At 40.7% G+C, this 19,356-nt stretch overlaps 1 protein-coding gene across 2 annotated transcripts in view; it reads left to right on the forward strand.

Annotated features, from left to right (window-relative positions):
* The window catches only part of nfat5b (nuclear factor of activated T cells 5b), a 35,472-nt gene extending 21,427 nt beyond the window's left edge, over positions 1-14,045 (forward strand). For both annotated transcript variants that reach the window (XM_069693461.1, XM_069693462.1), the window contains 11 exons: positions 83-707; positions 1,764-1,950; positions 3,447-3,637; positions 3,999-4,171; positions 5,156-5,290; positions 5,393-5,445; positions 6,337-6,469; positions 6,974-7,048; positions 7,203-7,306; positions 8,857-10,678; positions 12,238-14,045. In XM_069693461.1, the coding sequence (XP_069549562.1) occupies positions 83-707; positions 1,764-1,950; positions 3,447-3,637; positions 3,999-4,171; positions 5,156-5,290; positions 5,393-5,445; positions 6,337-6,469; positions 6,974-7,048; positions 7,203-7,306; positions 8,857-10,678; positions 12,238-12,476 (3,737 nt within the window). In that variant the 3' untranslated portion in view covers positions 12,477-14,045. The remainder of the gene's footprint in view (positions 1-82; positions 708-1,763; positions 1,951-3,446; positions 3,638-3,998; positions 4,172-5,155; positions 5,291-5,392; positions 5,446-6,336; positions 6,470-6,973; positions 7,049-7,202; positions 7,307-8,856; positions 10,679-12,237) is intronic.
* The last annotated feature ends 5,311 nt before the right edge of the window (positions 14,046-19,356 follow it).

Genomic DNA, 19,356 nt, shown 5'->3' on the forward strand with positions numbered 1-19,356 from the left:
CAAATTTTGCTGCTTAAAAAGGGACTGCTAGCCAACACTGGTGGAGATGCCTTTATTCACTGTCTAATTATTTGCACTGTAGATGCCATGTCCTCTTCTATGACCATGGAAGGCCCCCGCAGTGCTTTTTCCACCTCTTCCAGCCCCATCATGCATTCCAGTCCTTTAGCCAGTGACCAGAACCCAGTTCACAGCAGCAATGTTGATCCAGAGGACACCAGGAGTAGCAGAGTGGTACCTGAGGTTGCTGGAGCAGAAAGTGGGAATGGTAACAGCAGCGGAAGCGGCAGGGGCAGCAATGAGCTCGGAGGAGGAAGAGGTGTAACATCCCAGGAGGCCCAACCGCATCACCAGATGACCCCATCTAAGCGCCGCACCATATTGAACATCTCTCCACCTCCACAAGATCTGTTGGATGATAGCCGTATGTCCTGCCAGGATGAAGCCTCACTGGACTCGGAGCAGAGTAACAGCATGTGGATGGATGACTCTCTCTCCAACTTCAGTCTCATTAACAGTGTGTCTTACAATGACAACACAGAGGTGCCACGAAAATCACGCAAACGGACCCCTCGCCAGAGGCCTGGTCCTAAAACTGCGCCTAAAGAGGAAGCCAGCATGGACGTGTTCGATGCAGACAGTGCCAAAGGTCCACACTTTGTCCTGTCACAGCTCGGCCCTGACAACAAGACAGGACCTAAAGGAAGGTTTGTAGCTCCTTTGAAATACTTTAACTGAGACTGAACTGTTAGATTGCGATGCCCAGATGTCCACATCATGTCCCTCTAAATTTCATGGAGAAGCTGTACAGATGGGTGGAAAAATAATCATAATAAAATCCTGCTTTTGTTGTGCTTCAGTCTTTTAGTAAAGTTTTTTTCTGTACTTATTCACCTATCAGGGACCAAAGAAAACAATGTCTCTGTTTAATTTAGGACATTGTAATCAGTACTTCGTTAACGTTTCATTCATTTGATATCTCTTGCTGGCAGTGGCACCATATTCTTAAGTTTTTCAACTGGAACTCAGTCTTTGTTATATCTTACTATTGTTTTAAAGGCCCTTCCGGATAATCTCATTCAGCACTCATCCTGGTTGTCAGAGTAGGTATTATCAGGAAATTACACATTGATACACACCAAACGATGGAAATCTTTGACGGACTACTCTGACTCTGAATTTCCCACCACGCTTTGACTGAAGGAGAGCGGTCAGATCAGAGCGGAGGGAGGGGCAGGATACTGAAGTACAAACAATGGTCAGCCACAGTGAATCACAGAGCCTCTCTCAAAGACCTAGGATAAGCAGAGCAGATTAAATAAACAGATAACTCTGAACGTTTTAAGAGCTGGGGATAGAATATGCTTGGTTGATAGAGGGCCTCTTAACTCTGCATTGCTCAGAGCACCATGGAAACTTCAGAGCATTTTCACTGTTCACTGCATCAAGCCCCAGCCAGATATATATATATATATATCCACACTGATATTTGATATTGATTGGGGTCATGTTCTGTCTTTGTTTTTTACGAGTAGGATCTGAACCTAAAGGTTGATGCAAACAGTAGCACAGCTCGTGTCTTCATATAATAGAATGAGGACAGGGCAATATTTTATCAGAGCAAGTTGACAAGATACGTTTTATTCCACCGCAGTGCAAAAGACGATGTCGGCCAGGTTACATGTATGACGTTAGAATTGCCAGAAAATGTTTGAACTAGAGGTAATTTGCTGGGATCTTTGTCAAATTGATCTTTTTTGCAGCTCTGATGATTCTCAGACAACCAATCAGAAAGGAGGAACTCTTTCCATGCAATTCCCACAAAAAAGTGAGGGGAAGGAGCTGAAGATCCTCATCCAGCCTGAGACGCAGCACCGAGCCCGCTATCTGACTGAAGGCAGCAGAGGGTCAGTGAAGGACCGCACTCAGCAGGGCTTCCCCACTGTAAAGGTAACTGTAAAACACGACACACTTTCTGTCATCAACTCCACAGTCACTGATTTGACTTTACTGCTTTAGTTTGTTTTTGTTTAAGGTTCAGTTAATGATTGTGTTATTGCCAGAGGCTTTGAAATATTTGTGTATTTGCTATTCTTAGAGCCATAAGAGCAATGGAGCAAAAAATCTCAACATTAAGGCAGAAGTGTGAAGGACACTGAGAATCAAAAAAAGTGTGAAGAGTTTGCATGCAGAGACTTGTGTGCCCTTTTCTACTGATCACTACCCATACCAGCTCTAATCTACTATGTATCTGTGTATCTGCTCTGTATTATGGCTTCCTGCTCTATTTTCATGTTTTCTAGTGATTTGTATTAAAGAGGAGTGGCAGTGTAGAACTGTTAGAGAAGAAAAGTTTGGACTGGCTTTGAACAGCTCTTCTTCATCGCCAATATGAATGAAATACTCCAGATGTCTGGTAGTAGGTGAATCTGCAAAATTCATTATCATCAGGCTACTACATTTTGACTTATTTCGATCCGACAGTTTGACTCTAAAGCAGCACTAAAGTAAAGCTCATGGAGATTTTGATATTTCTTGTGCTTAAGTGGACATTTTAAACGATGATATGATGATTCAATGATGATGAAAGATCAGAGATTCAGTAATGCTTGCAAGCATGCAATTTCTCCCTGGAATTCACACATGAGGAAGTTGAATGAGGAAATCAGTCACTTCAGACCATCAGTTCACACCAGTGTAACTTTCACTAGAGTTCATTGTGTGAAACTGGAGTTTAGATATGGTGCTGTTCAGTGAAGACCATTTTCTGGATTTAGGACTTTAACTGAAGTCTTAACAACAGAAGAACCAGATGGGCTAGAACAGGGAGATTTACTTGCGTTTGATCCTTAATTTGGTCATTTTGTTGTTCGTGCCAGCCCTGGAGGTGCTCTGGAGATAGGCACAGAGCAGTCTGAGTACTCCTCGGTTAGCAAGTGGCTGATTTGTACTGTCAGAGCTCAGCAGGAGCAGGTGAATCCAGATGCAGAAAACAGGGGCAGAAGTCAGAAACAGAAGATAACGGCAGAAGATGACAAACACATCTGAGTAGATTACACAAGAGGGTGCAAGGAAAACTGGCTGATAAACAAGAAAAGACTAATTAAGGGAACAATTCCAAATGGGCATGAAACATTAAGCTTGATTACTTGATGAGAAGATGCCAAAATGCACTTGTGTGACACACCAAGGCAATTACCTGCACAGGGAGGGAAATATAATTTGTTAGCATCTTCAAAACATGAAGAGGAAGGTGAACAGACACAAGTTCAGGTGCAGGCACAGACCTGACGGGATATCATTGGATTGAATAAGGCAGAAAATGAGCTCATTTTCCCAATACAAGTCTCAAAACAGTCTGTGCTCTTGTATCAAATCTTCTTACTTAGAACAAAAATCCACTGTCACCAATATCTTATTCCTTGTCTTTTTTTTCTGTTACGCAGCTGGAGAGTGTGAATGAGCCAGTGGTTTTGCAGGTGTTTGTGGGCAACGACGCCGGGCGTGTGAAGCCTCATGGATTTTACCAAGCTTGCAGAGTAACCGGTCGCAACACTACAGCCTGCAAGGAGGTTGACATTGATGGCACAACTGTCATTGAGGTGTCCCTTGATCCAAGCACCAACATGACGCTAGCGTACGTACTTCTCTTAAGATTGAAATTGGGATGTTATAGTGATAAATATTACTTCAATAAAGAATTCCATTTTTACATGTTAAACCAGATACCAGAACCTTTTTTGAGAGCAAGCGTTGCTGTTCTGTGCTCATTTGTTCTTCACAAATTGATAAAACGATTGCATAATGGAAACACAGTTGAGCTGTAAACTAGATATATACGTCATTGATCCTCTTGGGAGAAATCACCTTCTGTAAGGACATGCTGAGGCATTTAGCTCTGTAAAGAGCTGCTAGTTTAGTAAATACTGTAAAGTTTGTTGTATAAACTGCACAAACAAGTCCAAGCAAGTCCAAGCTAACTCTGTCTCTGTCTGCAGGGTGGACTGTGTTGGGATCTTGAAGCTCCGTAATGCTGATGTCGAGGCTCGTATTGGTGTGGCCGGGTCAAAGAAGAAGAGCACACGCGCCCGGCTGGTGTTTCGGGTCAACATCCCTCGCCCAGATGGATCAGTGCTCACACTACAAACTCCCTCATCTCCAATCCTGTGTAGTAAGTCAGTCTCCTCGTGTGTGTCTCTGTGGGAGAGTCTATCATAAGAGACTGTTGTCTTTTGATGTCAGCATTTGGAGACAATGTGTAAAGATCGCTTCAGATTCAGTTTTTTAATAATGTGTACAGTGTGTGTGTGAGGGTGAGAGTGTGTCTGATGCACAGTTGTGAAAAATGTTTATGAAATGTGTTCGAGGGAAAGGGGAGTGGTTGTGTACTTCAGCGTTTTCTAAGCCTTTTTAACATTTTGAAGGCCTCTGAGAAGATTTGACCATATGAGCAACATTATTTGTTCGTTTACTTAACAGCTCACTGAGTTTGAAAATTCATGACTTTAGATTATAAATCCATAAAAAGAAAAAGACAGAAATATCTTTGCAGATTACAAGATGGAAGCACATCTCTTCAGCCCGTCTCACAGGTCTCAGATACAGGTGTTATGTATAATAATGTGTAGGCATTCACACATGTATGCACTGAGCTTGTAGCAGGCAGTGTCCAACAAAGTCTTTGAAATTGAAGTATTTGTTGAGCAATACTCTTAACCACAAAAAAGCTTAAATGAATTACCTAAATATAAAATGGATCTTCAATAACTTTAAGAGCGATAATCAGCTGCATTTACATTTTCTCCTGACTGCAATAAATTGTATCATTGGGAAGGATCAACTTTTGGAGGCACAGAGTAAAAAAATCTTGCATAAAATCATAGCAATCTGTTTCTTTAAAAATAAAAAATAAAGTCTGAGTGCAAATTGGTAAAAAAAAAAAAAATTTGAACTGAAGCCACATGGTAAAAGGAAGATTCCAGTTAACCAAAGTCCCGTTCGGTTGTGGCTTATGACCCGTCATACCTCTCTTCCCCCATTATTTCCTGTCTGTCTCCATACTGTATCCAGTAAAGATGAAGATGTAAAAAAGTAAATCTTAAACAAAAGAAATAAATAGGTTCATCAGAGCTGTTTGTATGTGCACTGTTTACAGCCCAGCCTGCAGGGGTGCCTGAAATACTGAAGAAGTCGCTGCACAGTTGTTCAGTGAGGGGCGGAGAAGAGGTCTTCATCATCGGCAAAAACTTTCTTAAAGACACCAAAGTCATATTTGATGAGAATGTTTCTGGTAAGAAATCCACCTCAAATTCATTTGGTCCCAGACGTTTTAGGTTCATCTATTATTTATTATTTTTCCCACTAAACATGTTACATGTTCTGTCTGTTCCAGATGAGAAATCGTGGAAGGCAGAGGCTGAAATTGACATGGAGCTATTTCACCAGGTGAAATCTCTTTGTTCCCGTGTTGTTTTCGTACCGCATGATTAATGGTAATTGCTAATGAGCTGAGTAGATAGACGCAGCCCTTTCAGATTTGTATGAGGCTTTAGATGTAATCATCTTAAATGGCTGCTGGTCCAAAGGTTTGAGTAGTCTCATTGTGCTCTGACCTAATTACACCCAGTCTCTGAGGCCATGCTCAGTGTGTTTCAACAGTCCAGTTTTAACCTTTGCCCTTGTAAACGTAATGGTCACAAGTAGATGAATTGATAATTCTGTGTCTAGAAAAGATTTCTCTCGTTTTGTTTTTAGTAGATTGTGTTTGAGTTTTCTTGTAGATAAACAGTTTTGTTGAAATGTGTAGTGTGTATTTTCAAGGCCTAAGAAGCTTGTTGAATGGACTAACTCAGCTATTCCCCCCTACCTCAAAATACATGCCATTTTCAGAGTGTTATGTTGTTTAAGCCGGCGAGTGGTCTTCTTTTGTTCTCTGTTATTGAGGCAAGAGTACATTTTTCAAACCTTTACCACCAGGTAGGGTGCTAGAAATTGTGTGAAACTGAAGGGTTCAGCCACAGCCTTTAAGATATTCCTAATCACTGATTCAAAATGTCAGAAAAATATTATCACCCTTATTACCATCACAGGTAGATATTTTAAAAACAAAGTTAACTAGTTTCATACTTAAACGTAAGCTATCAAAGTATGCATTTATATTATAAATCTCTATAAACTGGAGCAGAATAACCAGTTTGTAAATCATTTTCAGTGCACATTCATATTACCTCCATCTGTTTTTGTTGGCTTGTGGATTTCCTCCGATTCATAAGTTCAGATATACTCAGTGTTGTGTTCATTCTTGTTTACTGACTTTTTTATTCGATCATCCCCAAGAATCACTTGATAGTGAAAGTTCCTCCATACCAGAATCAAGCCATCACTTCTGGAGTGTGTGTGGGAATCTATGTGGTGACGAATGCTGGGAGATCCCATGACGTTCAGCCGTTTACCTACACTCCAGATCCAGGTTCGTTTCACTCACGTTCAGTTCATCTACGAAATTACACAGAATTTCTCTTCATTTGTCTCCCTTTACAATCAACTTTTGGGAAGATGACCATAAAAATTTAATCAGGGTTCTTGTTAGATACCACGTAACCTTTGGATTACTGCCCATTACTTACAGATCGCTCACTGGATTTATTGACTGGCTGTATTGTTCACTTAACAGCTTTTTTGGGGGGGTGTTTTTTTTTTCATCTATGGTCAGTTGCTCAACAGCACCACCTACAGATCAGTTAAATCAAAGCAATTAAACTCCAGGTTTCTTAACCCCATTCAGAGTTGTTATTCATTAGCACCTATGTTTATGTCAAGGTTCCCTCGGTAAAACACTGAAAGATGTGACCAACAAAGTAACTCAAACAAATGCAATGAATGATGACATTAACAGTCCTTTACATCACATTTAGCTTCTTTCTTGGCTGTTACGCTCAAGACTTATATTTATTTTTTATGGACATTCTTGTAGCAAAAAGTGATGTTCCAGTGAAGAAGGAGATGCCTTCTCCAGTGAAGACTTGTTCTTTTGATGAGCAAATTAAAGGTTATTTTTCTTTATTTAACTGGTGTATTCCTGTGTACGCAGTTTTGTCTAAACACAGAGTCAAATGCATTGCATTATTTCACATTTTTCTCACAATAGATAGTCTGAACAGCTGAAAAGACACTTCATATAATCCTTTCTCTTGCTGTTACAGTTCTAGATGGCGCCTTGATGCCTTCGATGTTGCCTTTAGTGAAGAGAGAAGATGTCACTCCGATGGAGGTGACAAGCATCCTCCAATCTTCTGGGGTATTTAAGGTGAAGTATTGATCTACAGTATATGTTCTTTAAACGCCTCATTGATAACTTTTACATAGTGAAAACTACTTAGATTGAAGCTTTTTTTAATAATAAAAATTATACAAGCACTCAATAACATTTAGTTCACTTCATAGGGGAGACCGGGGCTTGTTGTCACACTGCTTTTATTTCTAACACTAGAGGGTGTAAACAAGAAATTTAATATAGGTTTTGTACATTTACTTATTCTGATGCAATCTCCTGTCTGGGAGCGCTCAGCGATGCTGTGAACTGAAGTTAGCGCAAATTAACTGTTTTTCGCACACGAGTAAAAATCATGTGCATTTCAATTTATGTAGTTTTGTTCTTCTAGTGAGGAATATTACAAATTATATAATTGTATTTTGTAGAGGAGCTAATATAGTATCTTTTTATACCTTTTACTAATTTCATGCGCCAAGCTAACCAGATATTTAGCAAGTATTAGCAAATATGGTGGTATGGGGCGAGTTGTCTTGGTAGATTTTGGGGCATATTTTCACCCGTGTCACTATTTGGAAATTGTACCAAATATGGCATTGTCAATAATATCAGTGAAAGTTCAATAAATAGGGGTAGCTACTTTAAGTAATGTTGGCCAATCAGAAGTCAAAGGATTGTTTAATGATATTTAACATATAATTGGGTTAATATATTTTTAGAAGGAAGAAATTAGGACAAAAGGAAAGGTGAAGACATGTTCAGGAATTATTAAAGAAAAACAGAAAAGACACCTGACATCCTCATGCTAAGGGAAGTGAGCCAGGTGGAATTTGAATTTTTATTTTTATCAGGAGTACTGCCCAGGATTTTAATATTGGGCTGACTACCGTACCCTGGCCCGATACTGAACAAAGTTAACAGCAGATGAGATTAAAAAAAAAAAAAAAAAAAGTCAGGCAGCTATCAGTAAACCCTTGCCACATCCGACCCAGCCATGGTGCTGATTAGTACCAGTCAGCCTTTCCCAGCGATGCCGGTGTCAACCACCAACCCACTCTGATAAAGAGACAACGTCTGTGTGCTAGAACTTCATTTCTGACCTTGAGTCTGAGTCAGATATGGTTCTCTTTAAAGGTTGTTTGAGATGATTCTCTTGCTGCTTTAGTTCAGACTTTCTGTTATTAAAAATGAAATCTTGAATTTGTATTTGTCATAGATTTTTTTCTTACAATATCCAGTGTGACAACTTACCCACTGATGGGGCAAATTGACACAAGTGCACATCAGCTATTTGACTGCTTATAACTGTGTTCTGAAGTACGATCTTGAAATGTGTTGAATGCAGAAAATATGCCAGAGACTTTCCTCTTTCATTTCAAGTATAACTATTATGATTTATGGCTTCCAAGATATATAAGAGAGAGTGAAACGTGTAACAACTAGCCCGGTCTCCCCTACTTTACAGTCTCAAGAGAAGTGGTCATTGAGGATAAAGTGTTAGGAATGAAAAATAGCACAGTAATGATGCATGACTTAAAGGTGAAATGAAGCACATCTTTTGTCTTTGTTTTGTGTGTTGCCAGCAGACTGGTGATCTGTGTCCAGCCCAGCAGAGCTCAGACATGACGGCAGGACATCTAAATAAAAGTAGAGCATTCTCCAACAGCCTGTCTCAGCCTGCAGGCGATCCTGACGAAGTCCAGGCTCCTGTTTTTACCAACACTGAACCCTTAAGTAACATTCAAAAGCAGGACATAGCTGCCAGCAGTTCGTTCTCTGTGCCTGCAGACTCCCTGCTCCAGCAAGGCTCACAGCAGTTCATCCTGGAGCCCAGAGATAGCCTCAGGCAGGAGAGGCCAGGCAACGGTTCTGCAGCTGTGGGGAGGCTGTGTGGGGAACCTGCATCTCAACAGCAGCAGCTGCCTATGTTCCCTCCAGACGAAGTAGCCCAGCTAGAGGAGGCAGTGAGACAACTTAAAGCCAAAGGGTTCTGTAACTTACCGCTCCAGTCTGACAACTCTATAACCAAACAGCAGCAGCAGCACATCCAGCACCAACAACAGATGCAAAAACAGCAAATTCAGCAGCAACAAATCCAGCAACAACAGCTTCAACAGCAGCAACAGCAGCAGGTTTTGGAGAATTTACAGGTGCAGCTGTTTCAGTCACAGATTCAGATGCAGTGTGGCATGTTTCAGGATGCCTCCCAGGGCAAGAATGCAGATCATCAAAGCTCATCACAAGGGGTGGTGCCAAATCAAGGAGCTCTTTTCCAACCAGCCCAACAACAGCAGCAGCAGCAACAGCAGCAACAGCAGCAACAGCAGCAGCAGCAGCAGCAAGCAGCTCTTTTTCAGCAGGCAAACGACCTTCTTTCTATTCAGACCAACTTCCTTCAGCAAACACCCTCTCACCCTTCACCACCCATGTTCCACAATCCCAGCTCTTTGTCTGAAACACAAGATCCACAGGGGACTCTGTTTCAGAAAGCCTCTCAAGAGCAGGTCCAGGCTGCCCTCTTCCAAAACACCATGACAGTACTACAGTCTCCAGAGCAACAACCCTCAACCCCTGGACTTTACCTCCCCCAGACCTCCCTGCCCACTCAGCTTTCAACCAGTAGTTCTCAGCAACAACAGCAGCAACAGCAGCAGCTGGCCTTCCTTAGTGCCCTACAATCCTCTTCCCCTGAACCACAATCAGTATTTCAGAGCCAGACCCAGATCACCCCCATCCAGCAGAGAAACCCCATGGAGCAGCAGCAGCAGCCCTCCCAGCCTCAGCCCCACACACAGGCAGCTCAGCAGGCCTCCATGTTTCAGACCATCTCCCCACATCCATCTGCAAACACACTCTCTTCAGGCCAGCAGCAGCAACAGCAAGCTGGTCTACTCTTTTGCGGCAATGCCCTATCGACACCAGACCAGGCCTCCGGCCTCCTGTTCAGCAGCCAGGGCCAGATGCCTCCCCTGACTAGCAGCAGTCTAGTTTCTCAAGAGCCCCAGAACTCCTCGCTGCTCTTTTCTCAAGCCAGCATGGTAACAGTTAACCGGCAGGATGGCTCTGAGCCCATGGCCTTAGGGAACCCCGCTGATCCCCGACAGCAAGTCATGTTTCAGGAGCAACAGCCGATGCAACTGGGCAGCAGCACCAGCAGCCGGCAGGAGCAGCCTGTGGGCCTCTTCATGCCTCAGTCCAACATGGCCTCCCTGCAGGGGGGACTGGCAGCTCAGGAGCTCGCACAGTCAGCCATGTTTGCGTCACAGAATGGCGTGGCAAACCTCCAGACAACCACCTCCTCCCCTGTTCAACAGCCAGGGACTCTGTTTCAGACAGCTGTGAGTGGGAGCATCAATCAGCCCAGCCAGCCTCAACAGCCTGGACTGTTCCTCTTTGGTATTCAGAATGGTAAGACATTTATTACCCAGGTGCACACCCTTGAAATTGTCGAGGCGACAGAAATGATGACAAGAAGTGTCAACGAGCTTCAATAACTATTTTTAAGTTAACAGTGGAAGTGACAGACCCTGTTTTGGTTCATACTCTTGTTTCCAGATACAGCAGGCAGCTGTTTTCAGCAAAAAAGGTATACTTAGTAAGTAGCTGGTAAACACAGGGGAGCATTTAGCAGCTAAAGAGCCACATATTTCCCTCAGGAGTTAGAGAAGAACAAAACACAGCTTAAAGAAGAGAAATATAAGTTAGATTTGTCACAACTCTAATCACTTAACATCCGCTTGTATCTTTGTGTGTGTAAATAGACAATGGTAACAAATTAGCCATATCAACTCAAAGATGATATGTTCGCTGCGTGTTCACAGCTTGTTTCTGCTGCCCCCGAGTGGTTAAAATCAGTCAATTCAGACCAACCAAAATTTCTCATACCACTAAAAAGATGAGACAACATAATTTGGTAAAATAATTGACAGTAATAACTTACAGATTTGAAATATGTCGTAAGTAGGCTAAGTGACTGTACATAATGCAGGAAGAAGGTCTCATCTTGTTCAATACCTGTTGACCTCTCTACTATGTCTCTGCATGTTTACATCTTTGTTTACTTGTTTATCTACATGATGTATGTCTTTATTTTGCAAATAGAGCGAGGAAGAGAGATCCAATCACAAATGGTCCCTCGAGACACATGTGAAGACACATGTCAATACCAGGTGTGAACAGGGCCCGAGAGATTGCAAATGTGAAGTAAATAGGGAACCTGTTTGAGTTGAAGAAATTTGAGGGGTTTAAGAGGGGAATAGTTTAAAATGCCTTTAATATCTCATGGCTATTTAATCACAGTTTAAAAAAAAAACATGCCATCAGGGCCTTCATCAGCACCTTATCTGTGTGAGCAGGTAGAGTCGCATGATTTCCTTAACTTACAGCGGGACATCTTTTGCAGACTGTTTTGAGACTAAATGGGGAACTTTTTAATTCCTCTTTCAGATACTGTATTGTCATATCAATTTACAAATTCTTCTGTTCATTTTAATTTTAGTCATTTATTTAGATTTAAAATGCCATTTATTTTATCAATTCATTTTTAAATATTTATCTGACATCTGTTATTTGTATTAGTGTAATTTATTTCACTTTACCCCTTGCTTTATTGTACAATGAAATATAAACTTCAAGTAATTTCTTAATAACTTTTGAAATGCCCCATAGGTCCGATATTGAATTTAATATGAAAAATATAAGTCTTTCAGAGGAATCGTGAATCAACGTGATACGACCGTATCGTGATATTTTGGGTCTCAAACTGATGACTGAAACAGAAGTAATCCATATTTTTATTAATTACTTGTTATCGTGAAATGAAGTTTAGAGCCAAGCCTCAGGGTCTTTCCTTCTTCACCTATTTCAATCAAATTTGAATTTGCTTCAGACTCGTGTATAAATATCACAATAGACAAATGTCTAATGTCTTTTGTTTCTCTTTGCTGTTTTCTGTCCCCTCCTTGCAGAATGTGGCCAATTGATGAACTCTCCTGGAAACACGCTGTCAGACCAGATAATAGCGATCAGCCAGTCTGGTCAGAACCAAAGAGAGAGTGACGCCCACATCCAGTCTCTGCTCAACCAGTCCCTGTCCCAGTCTGGGGCCGTGCAGAGCAGCATGTCTGCCTCTCAGAACATGGAGAAGATGGATGACCTGCTGGTCAGCCTGCAGGAAACGGGCAGCAACTTAACACGTTCATACTAACCTCCGCACAGGTTCATAGATTTGTCGTCTTTTTTTTTTTTATTGTTGATATCTGGAATAACAAAACAAAAATGTCCAAATATCATCTGTTAAAAATTACATGCAGGCAAACATTTGTGAAATAGCCCTGCGTGAGGTGCTCATATCTGGTCACTAAATGTTTTTCTGCCCTAAAAACACATGATTTGGTCATTTTAAAAGCCTAGAATGTGAAGTAGAGCTAAACCATTTTCTAATGTTACTGAGCCTATCTCTTCTCAAAATGAGTGGCCTTACATGTGGCATAAATGACAGTGACCATAAAGACAAACTGGAAAAATTTTATTTTCAGATTAGTTAAATGGGAATTTGGTTTGGAATTTTTCAGCTGAGCAAGTTAGTAAATAAAAGCAAAACTTGTTCATTAACTTAATGACTGACTGATTTACTCCAAATTGTTAAAACTTGTGTGAAAAGAGAGGTGAACTCCAGGCGAGAACAATGTGAGAAAAATTTTCATTATTGTGTATAAGTGGAATTTGGCCTTTTTCTTCTGCTTTCAGAGTAGAAAGACAATAACAGGCCAGGCTCAAAATTCATTGAACTTTTGAAGTTCAGTTTTTATCTGTAAGTAGAGTGTCAGTGATTTTATCCGCAGCAACTTTTAGTTTTTGTGGTGTTCTCCAAAGTGTTTAGTGGTTTCCATGAATAGTGTTCCCTTTACTACCTTTTGTTGTTGTTTGGAGGTTAGAGTTTATGGTATGGCAGGAAGATTTGGACAGGGTGTGGTAGGTTTGGGTTGAATACACAGAAAATGTTGAAGGTGGCCACTGTTGATGTAGTTTGAAATGATTTTTATGTGGACCAACGGTGTAGAGAGTGTATTGAAAGAGGGTAAAAGGAGCAGAGAGATGAGAGGAAGTAGAACTGTAAGAATGAATAAAAAGGTGTCTATCATGGACGTGGGTACCTTTGTTTCAGTGTTGTAGCAGCTAACTTGCACCGGATAATATAAATTATCTCCAGATGCCTCTGATAGACCACAATGTGACTTTGGTTTCATTAACAATATAATACAGAAGCTCACATGCTCATTAGGTGTATTATACATTAGTTTAGATATTTATACAACTAAAGTAACTGCAAATATTTTGCTGTCTACAAAATCCTGGCTAATTAGAGTTGTCGAGACCGTACAATACAGTAATGCTTATAATAGAATATCTGTGGTTCAGACAGCAGCAGTCAGTGTGACAGTGCAGTGGTCACTTCCAGCTGTGAAACACATCTTTCAATATTAAATACTTTGTCATCTCCGACACAGCACTTTGTAACACATTGTACACATTTTGAGTAAATCGCAAAGAGAGCAATCTTTTAAGAACATTTAGTGGTAGAAATATAACAAAGACTGGCTGAGATTTACTTCCATGTATAGTCAGCACTTTACGATGATGCTCTTTGTGACCACTTTTCTCATCGAGGGTACAGTACAGTCCCACAAGAGGCGTCCCTTTGTTTTTAGCTGCCTCTTCCTCATTGTTTACAGTGAAGAAAAAACATTTGTTAACATGTACATGGATCATATAATTTTTTTTTTATTTTTTTAAATGTCTTTTAATTCAGTTCCATTAAATATAAAACAGTCAGTTACTGTATATACAGACCTGGAGTTTTATGGTCTCGAGTCTATCATATAACAGCCATGTTACAACTTTCACTATTCATTCCCACAAACCTGACACATGATTAATTCCTGAAAAACATCTCAGAAAACTGGACAAATGAGGAAAAAATGTTGATCAAGACATTTTCATTCAAATACTGTAAATGTTAGTGAACTCTTATTTAAATACATGCATCTTGAGTAGAGAGACTAGAATGTTATAATAGTGTTTTATTATTTTTGTCATGAGGGTTAGATCATTTTGTGTTTTAGTGTCATTTTGATGGCATCAATCTGCGTCAGGCACGCATGAACTGGGATAGTATTCTTAAACCAGCTACATCAGAGCCTTTTCACCAGTTTTCGAAATGTAATGGGTTTAGTGAATGTCAAGGAGAAGCATAAGTTTAGTGGCTACAACTGCACATCTCATCCAGGCTATGGTATTACCAGGCAGGAATAGAAACCGTTTTACATGGTTTTTTTCTGTAAAAGTAAACTGTAAAAGGTTTTACAGACTTAATGTCCTCGTCTGCAGTTGGCCGGTGGCCTCAGGACCAAAGTGTGACTCGATTCTTGCGTTGCATGAATCCTGATGACAGGCCAGTCTTATGGCTCGTGAACGTTTATTTTCTTTGTATTAATCTTCAGTTTAACTTTAAAGATCAGCGTAGATGTAGATCTTTGGTTTTGGCTCAGATTTCGTTGTTAGGCACGATGTCCTGCTGCCACGATGTCCTGCTGCCACACTTTTCCTTTTGTTTGAGTGTTGTGTTGTTTTGGTAAAAGCAACACGTTTGTGTCATGTCTAGTTTCACTGTAAGTGTATGCACGAACAAGGGGCTGGTCTCTGTTGATGACGGAATTAGCTCTGTTTTATGCCTCATTGTTGTCTCGTTTTCTATGTACAGTTTGTAATAAATACATACATAAAAGCAGTTACGTTTTATACACTTTAAAATCAGACTTAGCCGTTGTTTTATGTTAGACATGATGTAAACTTGACTAATGTGATTTGTGGAACTACGGTGTGTCAGTTTGAGTGTTTTTTAAAGGGACCCTACTCCTGAAGGAAACCTGACTTTGGAGAAAAGAGCTATCTGAGATTGGCTTTCTTCAACGTGTGAAATAGAAGAACTAATATTTCCAGTGTTGAGTATTTATGATTTTATGTGCTTTTATTTTTAGAAAGACTTTTATCATATTTTTTTTTTTTTTTTTTTTTTATCGGTGTAGTACATATGCCTCTTTTCAGAGAAACATATCTAATTTATTTGTGTGTTCGTTGTTACCGAAACTGTTTCCCATAATCGTAGTTGTGTTTTCAACTGTATTGACGACAGCAATGTGATTTGGCCCTTTCCCCTGCTGATACTTTAACCGGCACCATGTGATGTTGGTGGTGACGCTTTTAGATTTGATAATAACGTGCTTCAAACACTCTGAATAACCTGCAGATTCCTGTGCACAGTTAACTCTTTCCACCTTAATGTACATATTCATGTGTGTTCAAGGCCTGTAATTGGACCTCTGGCCCTGTCATCCTTTTTGACCAAATAGTTTAACTGCAGGGCAAAATGGCACCAAACTGTTGGAACAACAAACTTCAGTATTTTTCGATGAATATAGTACTGAATGTGATTGTACACGTTATCATATTTTTCTCATGATGCCACAGACTCTTTCTCTGTTTCTTGCAATAGAACAAGATGTGGTTTTCTTTTAACATTACCAGTTAATTTAACATCAACAACTTGAGCCACAAGCGTTTAGACAGTTAAAAAAAAAAAAAAAAAAAAAAATCACCACTAGAACTAGATTGTACACGTGCCTTGAGGAGATGTTGTAGTCGCAGCCAGACTGATGTTTTACCGTTGTTGCCTGTTTAACACCTCGCTGGCCCAGCCAGGGATGATTAGTCCTCATTAACTAGAAGATTTTTAAGCCATAACACTTTAAGTGTGCTTTAAATGCTCTACAGCAGTGACCAGATTAATGTGGTTGTGGTGGATAAATGTGTTGTGCAATTTCTGTCATGCATCTATCTTGTTTGTACTGAAGTATCCATTGCATTTATGTTACTCAACGTAGATGCAGACAAATTTTCTCTGAAACTGCTATGCAGCTAATATACCTTAAATGTAGATCTATTAGTTTTTGAATATATATTTTTCTATATAGCCTCTCCTGTTTTCAACATAAAGGAGAAACCAAAATAGATGTTCTTTCTATTATTTATGTTGCTTGTTGAAATATTTTCTGATGCTTTGAGTGCCGCTTGAAACTCATTTGAATTATTTTAGTCGGTTAAAGTGCAAACTTTTCCTCTCAACAACCATCTAAGACATGAATTATTTTATTTTTTTGATTGAGACAACAGTCGCTAATTGTTTGGTTTTCTTCATTCCCACATTGCTTGTAGGGTTTATGTGGAGGTTTCCATTGTACCCATGCAAACTGTTTAGGAGTTCTGTGGTTCCTCATGTTCCTGATTTCTCTCCTAGTCTTGAGTTAACACGGTATCATTCGATTCTCGCACATCTTCTTGCTCAGACCAGTAAATGTCAGCCCATAATAAATTAGTTTTTGTTCCTATAATTTAGGAACAGTGTGCATTACAAATTCTGTCATTTGTTACCACTTTGTTCTGAGTCTGAGATTATCATCAAAAACATTTCCTAACTCTACACTTCTTCAACATCTATCAAGTCTCTTCACCTCTCACCAAGTGAACCACTCCTCAAGTAAACAGCCAGGGGGACAACTTGCCTTTTTGTTTCTAACCACGTGAACAACTGTCAAATAATCACCATAGGAAAAACAATTTCTATATATCTGGCTTTTGTTGGGATGTTTTTTTTTCTCTTGCAATTAAATTTCTGTAAACTTGCTGCTATCCTTATTAAACATATATAAAGTAAATGTTAGTAGAGTTTTTATTTTGTGTTTTTGGTGTAAACCGTGGGTTGAGGATACACATTGAATCAAAAATGTGTTAGTTGTTCACCCTGACACAAATGACGTTCCTGGTTTAGTTGCATAGTGATATCACTAAAGTGCACACCCAAATACTAACACGCAAAGCAAATTAATTATTAACTAATTCTGCCTTGTCAGTCCATTTATAAATTAACAATCTGTAGCAGCAGCTTTATCCTTTGCTTTTCCTTCAGAGCATTATCTGTGGCTCCTTAATCTTGAGTCATCCAAATACGTAATTTACTGAAGGCTACAGTATGGGTCCTATGAAACACCTGTGACATGCAGTATTCACTGTCTTTCTTGTGTTAAAACATTTTTAAGTTAAGATTTTTTTTTAAATTTGAACCTGATCCTATAAACTGCTTAAAAATGAGCTATGACTTTGTGTTTTTTGGGGTGTAGGCCTATAAGATATAACGCATAAAAGTTATGAAACATTGCAGTTTATGTTGGATTTGTGAAAACAAACAAAATGAAACCTGCAAGCAGTGATATGCTGGCCCTCGCAAGCTGCATGTCGGGGATCCAGCAGGTCGGGGCCGCCGGCTCCACAACGTGCAGCTCGCGAGGGGCCGCATATTCCCGCCTGCAGTTTTAATCTTTTTCTCGTCAACCGTGTGGATTACCCTCAGGGGGACTCACCCTCCGTGAACCGTGTGGATTACCTTGAGCGGGGCTCGAATCCGAGTCCTCATGAGGTCGTTTCCAGCTCGACCTCCAAATGTCATAGACCACTGGATTATCTTCAGCACTGAAGAACGAGTCGTGGCCGAGAAAGTGTTTCACGGAGTTCACTCAGAGCTTCCAGAGACTCAACCGACAGTCTGGTTAACTCAACAGGTCAAATATCCTACTTCACCAAGGTTGCTATTAATGGTTCAGATTCCACCTGTTGATGGTGATTCTCCATTTTTTTTTAGTGAAGTTGAAACGTTTAGAGAAATTAAAAAAGGTTTGCATACACTACACATTACAGGAAGATATTTAATATCACTGTAGACCCCCTTGAAAACATGTGTATCTACTATCCAAAGAATGTCTGCGGCAATTTTGGTCACATTTAAATGAATATTCCAACTGGCCTCAACGACTACCGACCGGTTGCCCTCACATCTCATGTGATGAAGGTGCTGGAGAGGCTGGTCTTGGCCCACCTCAGACCGAGGGTGAAATCTTCTCTGGACCCTCTGCAATTTGCGTACCAGCCTCGTGTGGGAGTGGACGACGCCCTCATCTACCTGCTGCAACGAGCTCAGTCTCACCTGGATGGAACCGGTGACTCTGTGAGAATCACTTTCTTTGATTTCTCCAGTGCATTTAACACCATCCAACCACTGCTGCTGAGTGAGAAGCTGCGGGTGGTGGGGGTGGACGCGTCCACCGTCTCCTGGATCACTGACTACCTGACAGGCAGACCACAGTTTGTCCGTCTGGGCGGTGTGCTGTCTGATACGGTGGTCAGTGGTACTGGAGCTCCACAGGGAACTGTTCTGTCCCCCTTCCTGTTCACCTTAAACACCACTGACTTCCAGTACAACTCAAGAGTCCTGCCATCTGCAGAAGTTCTCTGATGACTCTGCAGTGGTCGGGTGTATAAGGGATGGACAGGAGGAGGAGTACAGGGCAGTAGTGGAGAACTTTGTGGAGCGGGCAGGAAGAAATCACCTGCTCCTGAACGTGGCCAAGACCACAGAGATGGTGGTCGACTTCAGGAGGAAGACGACGGCTCCACAACCGCTGAGAGTTCTGGGAGAGGATGTGGACATGGCCACGCCCACTCGCAAAACCACTACAATACGTCAATTTTAGCCACGACTGACACGGGTTCCAAGTTTCATGAGTTTTGGAGTGTGTTAAAGCCGCCAAAAAGGCGATTAAGCTTAAGGAACGAGAATAATAGGGAAGAATAATTACTTGAAGAACAAGAGGGCTTTCCTACCATTCGGTGCTTGGGCCCTGATCAGTCTATTAAACTGCAGTTTAGCAGTTTAGCTGCAGGGGAAAAAGTTATCATATTTATTATTATCCATTATATTAACATAATATTATTAGAGAACCAATATATATTATACTGTTGTTAATCTGCCCATCTAACTCCCTGATCTGTGATTACTAATCACCGATTAGTAAAACTGTCAGGTTAAAATGTTCTGTTCCAGCCGTAGGTTCCAGCGCAAGTGAAGTAATCTTGTGGTCCGTTGTCTTATTTCCGACAGTCCCCTAAACGCACCATCAAGTTCTGGCGATTTATTT

The sequence above is a fragment of the Brachyistius frenatus genome, unplaced genomic scaffold (genome assembly GCF_029030835.1).
Source record: "Brachyistius frenatus isolate BFR_SWC_R1_liver_20210118 unplaced genomic scaffold, ASM2903083v1 Contig_15, whole genome shotgun sequence".
Taxonomy (NCBI): Eukaryota; Metazoa; Chordata; class Actinopteri; family Embiotocidae; genus Brachyistius; species Brachyistius frenatus.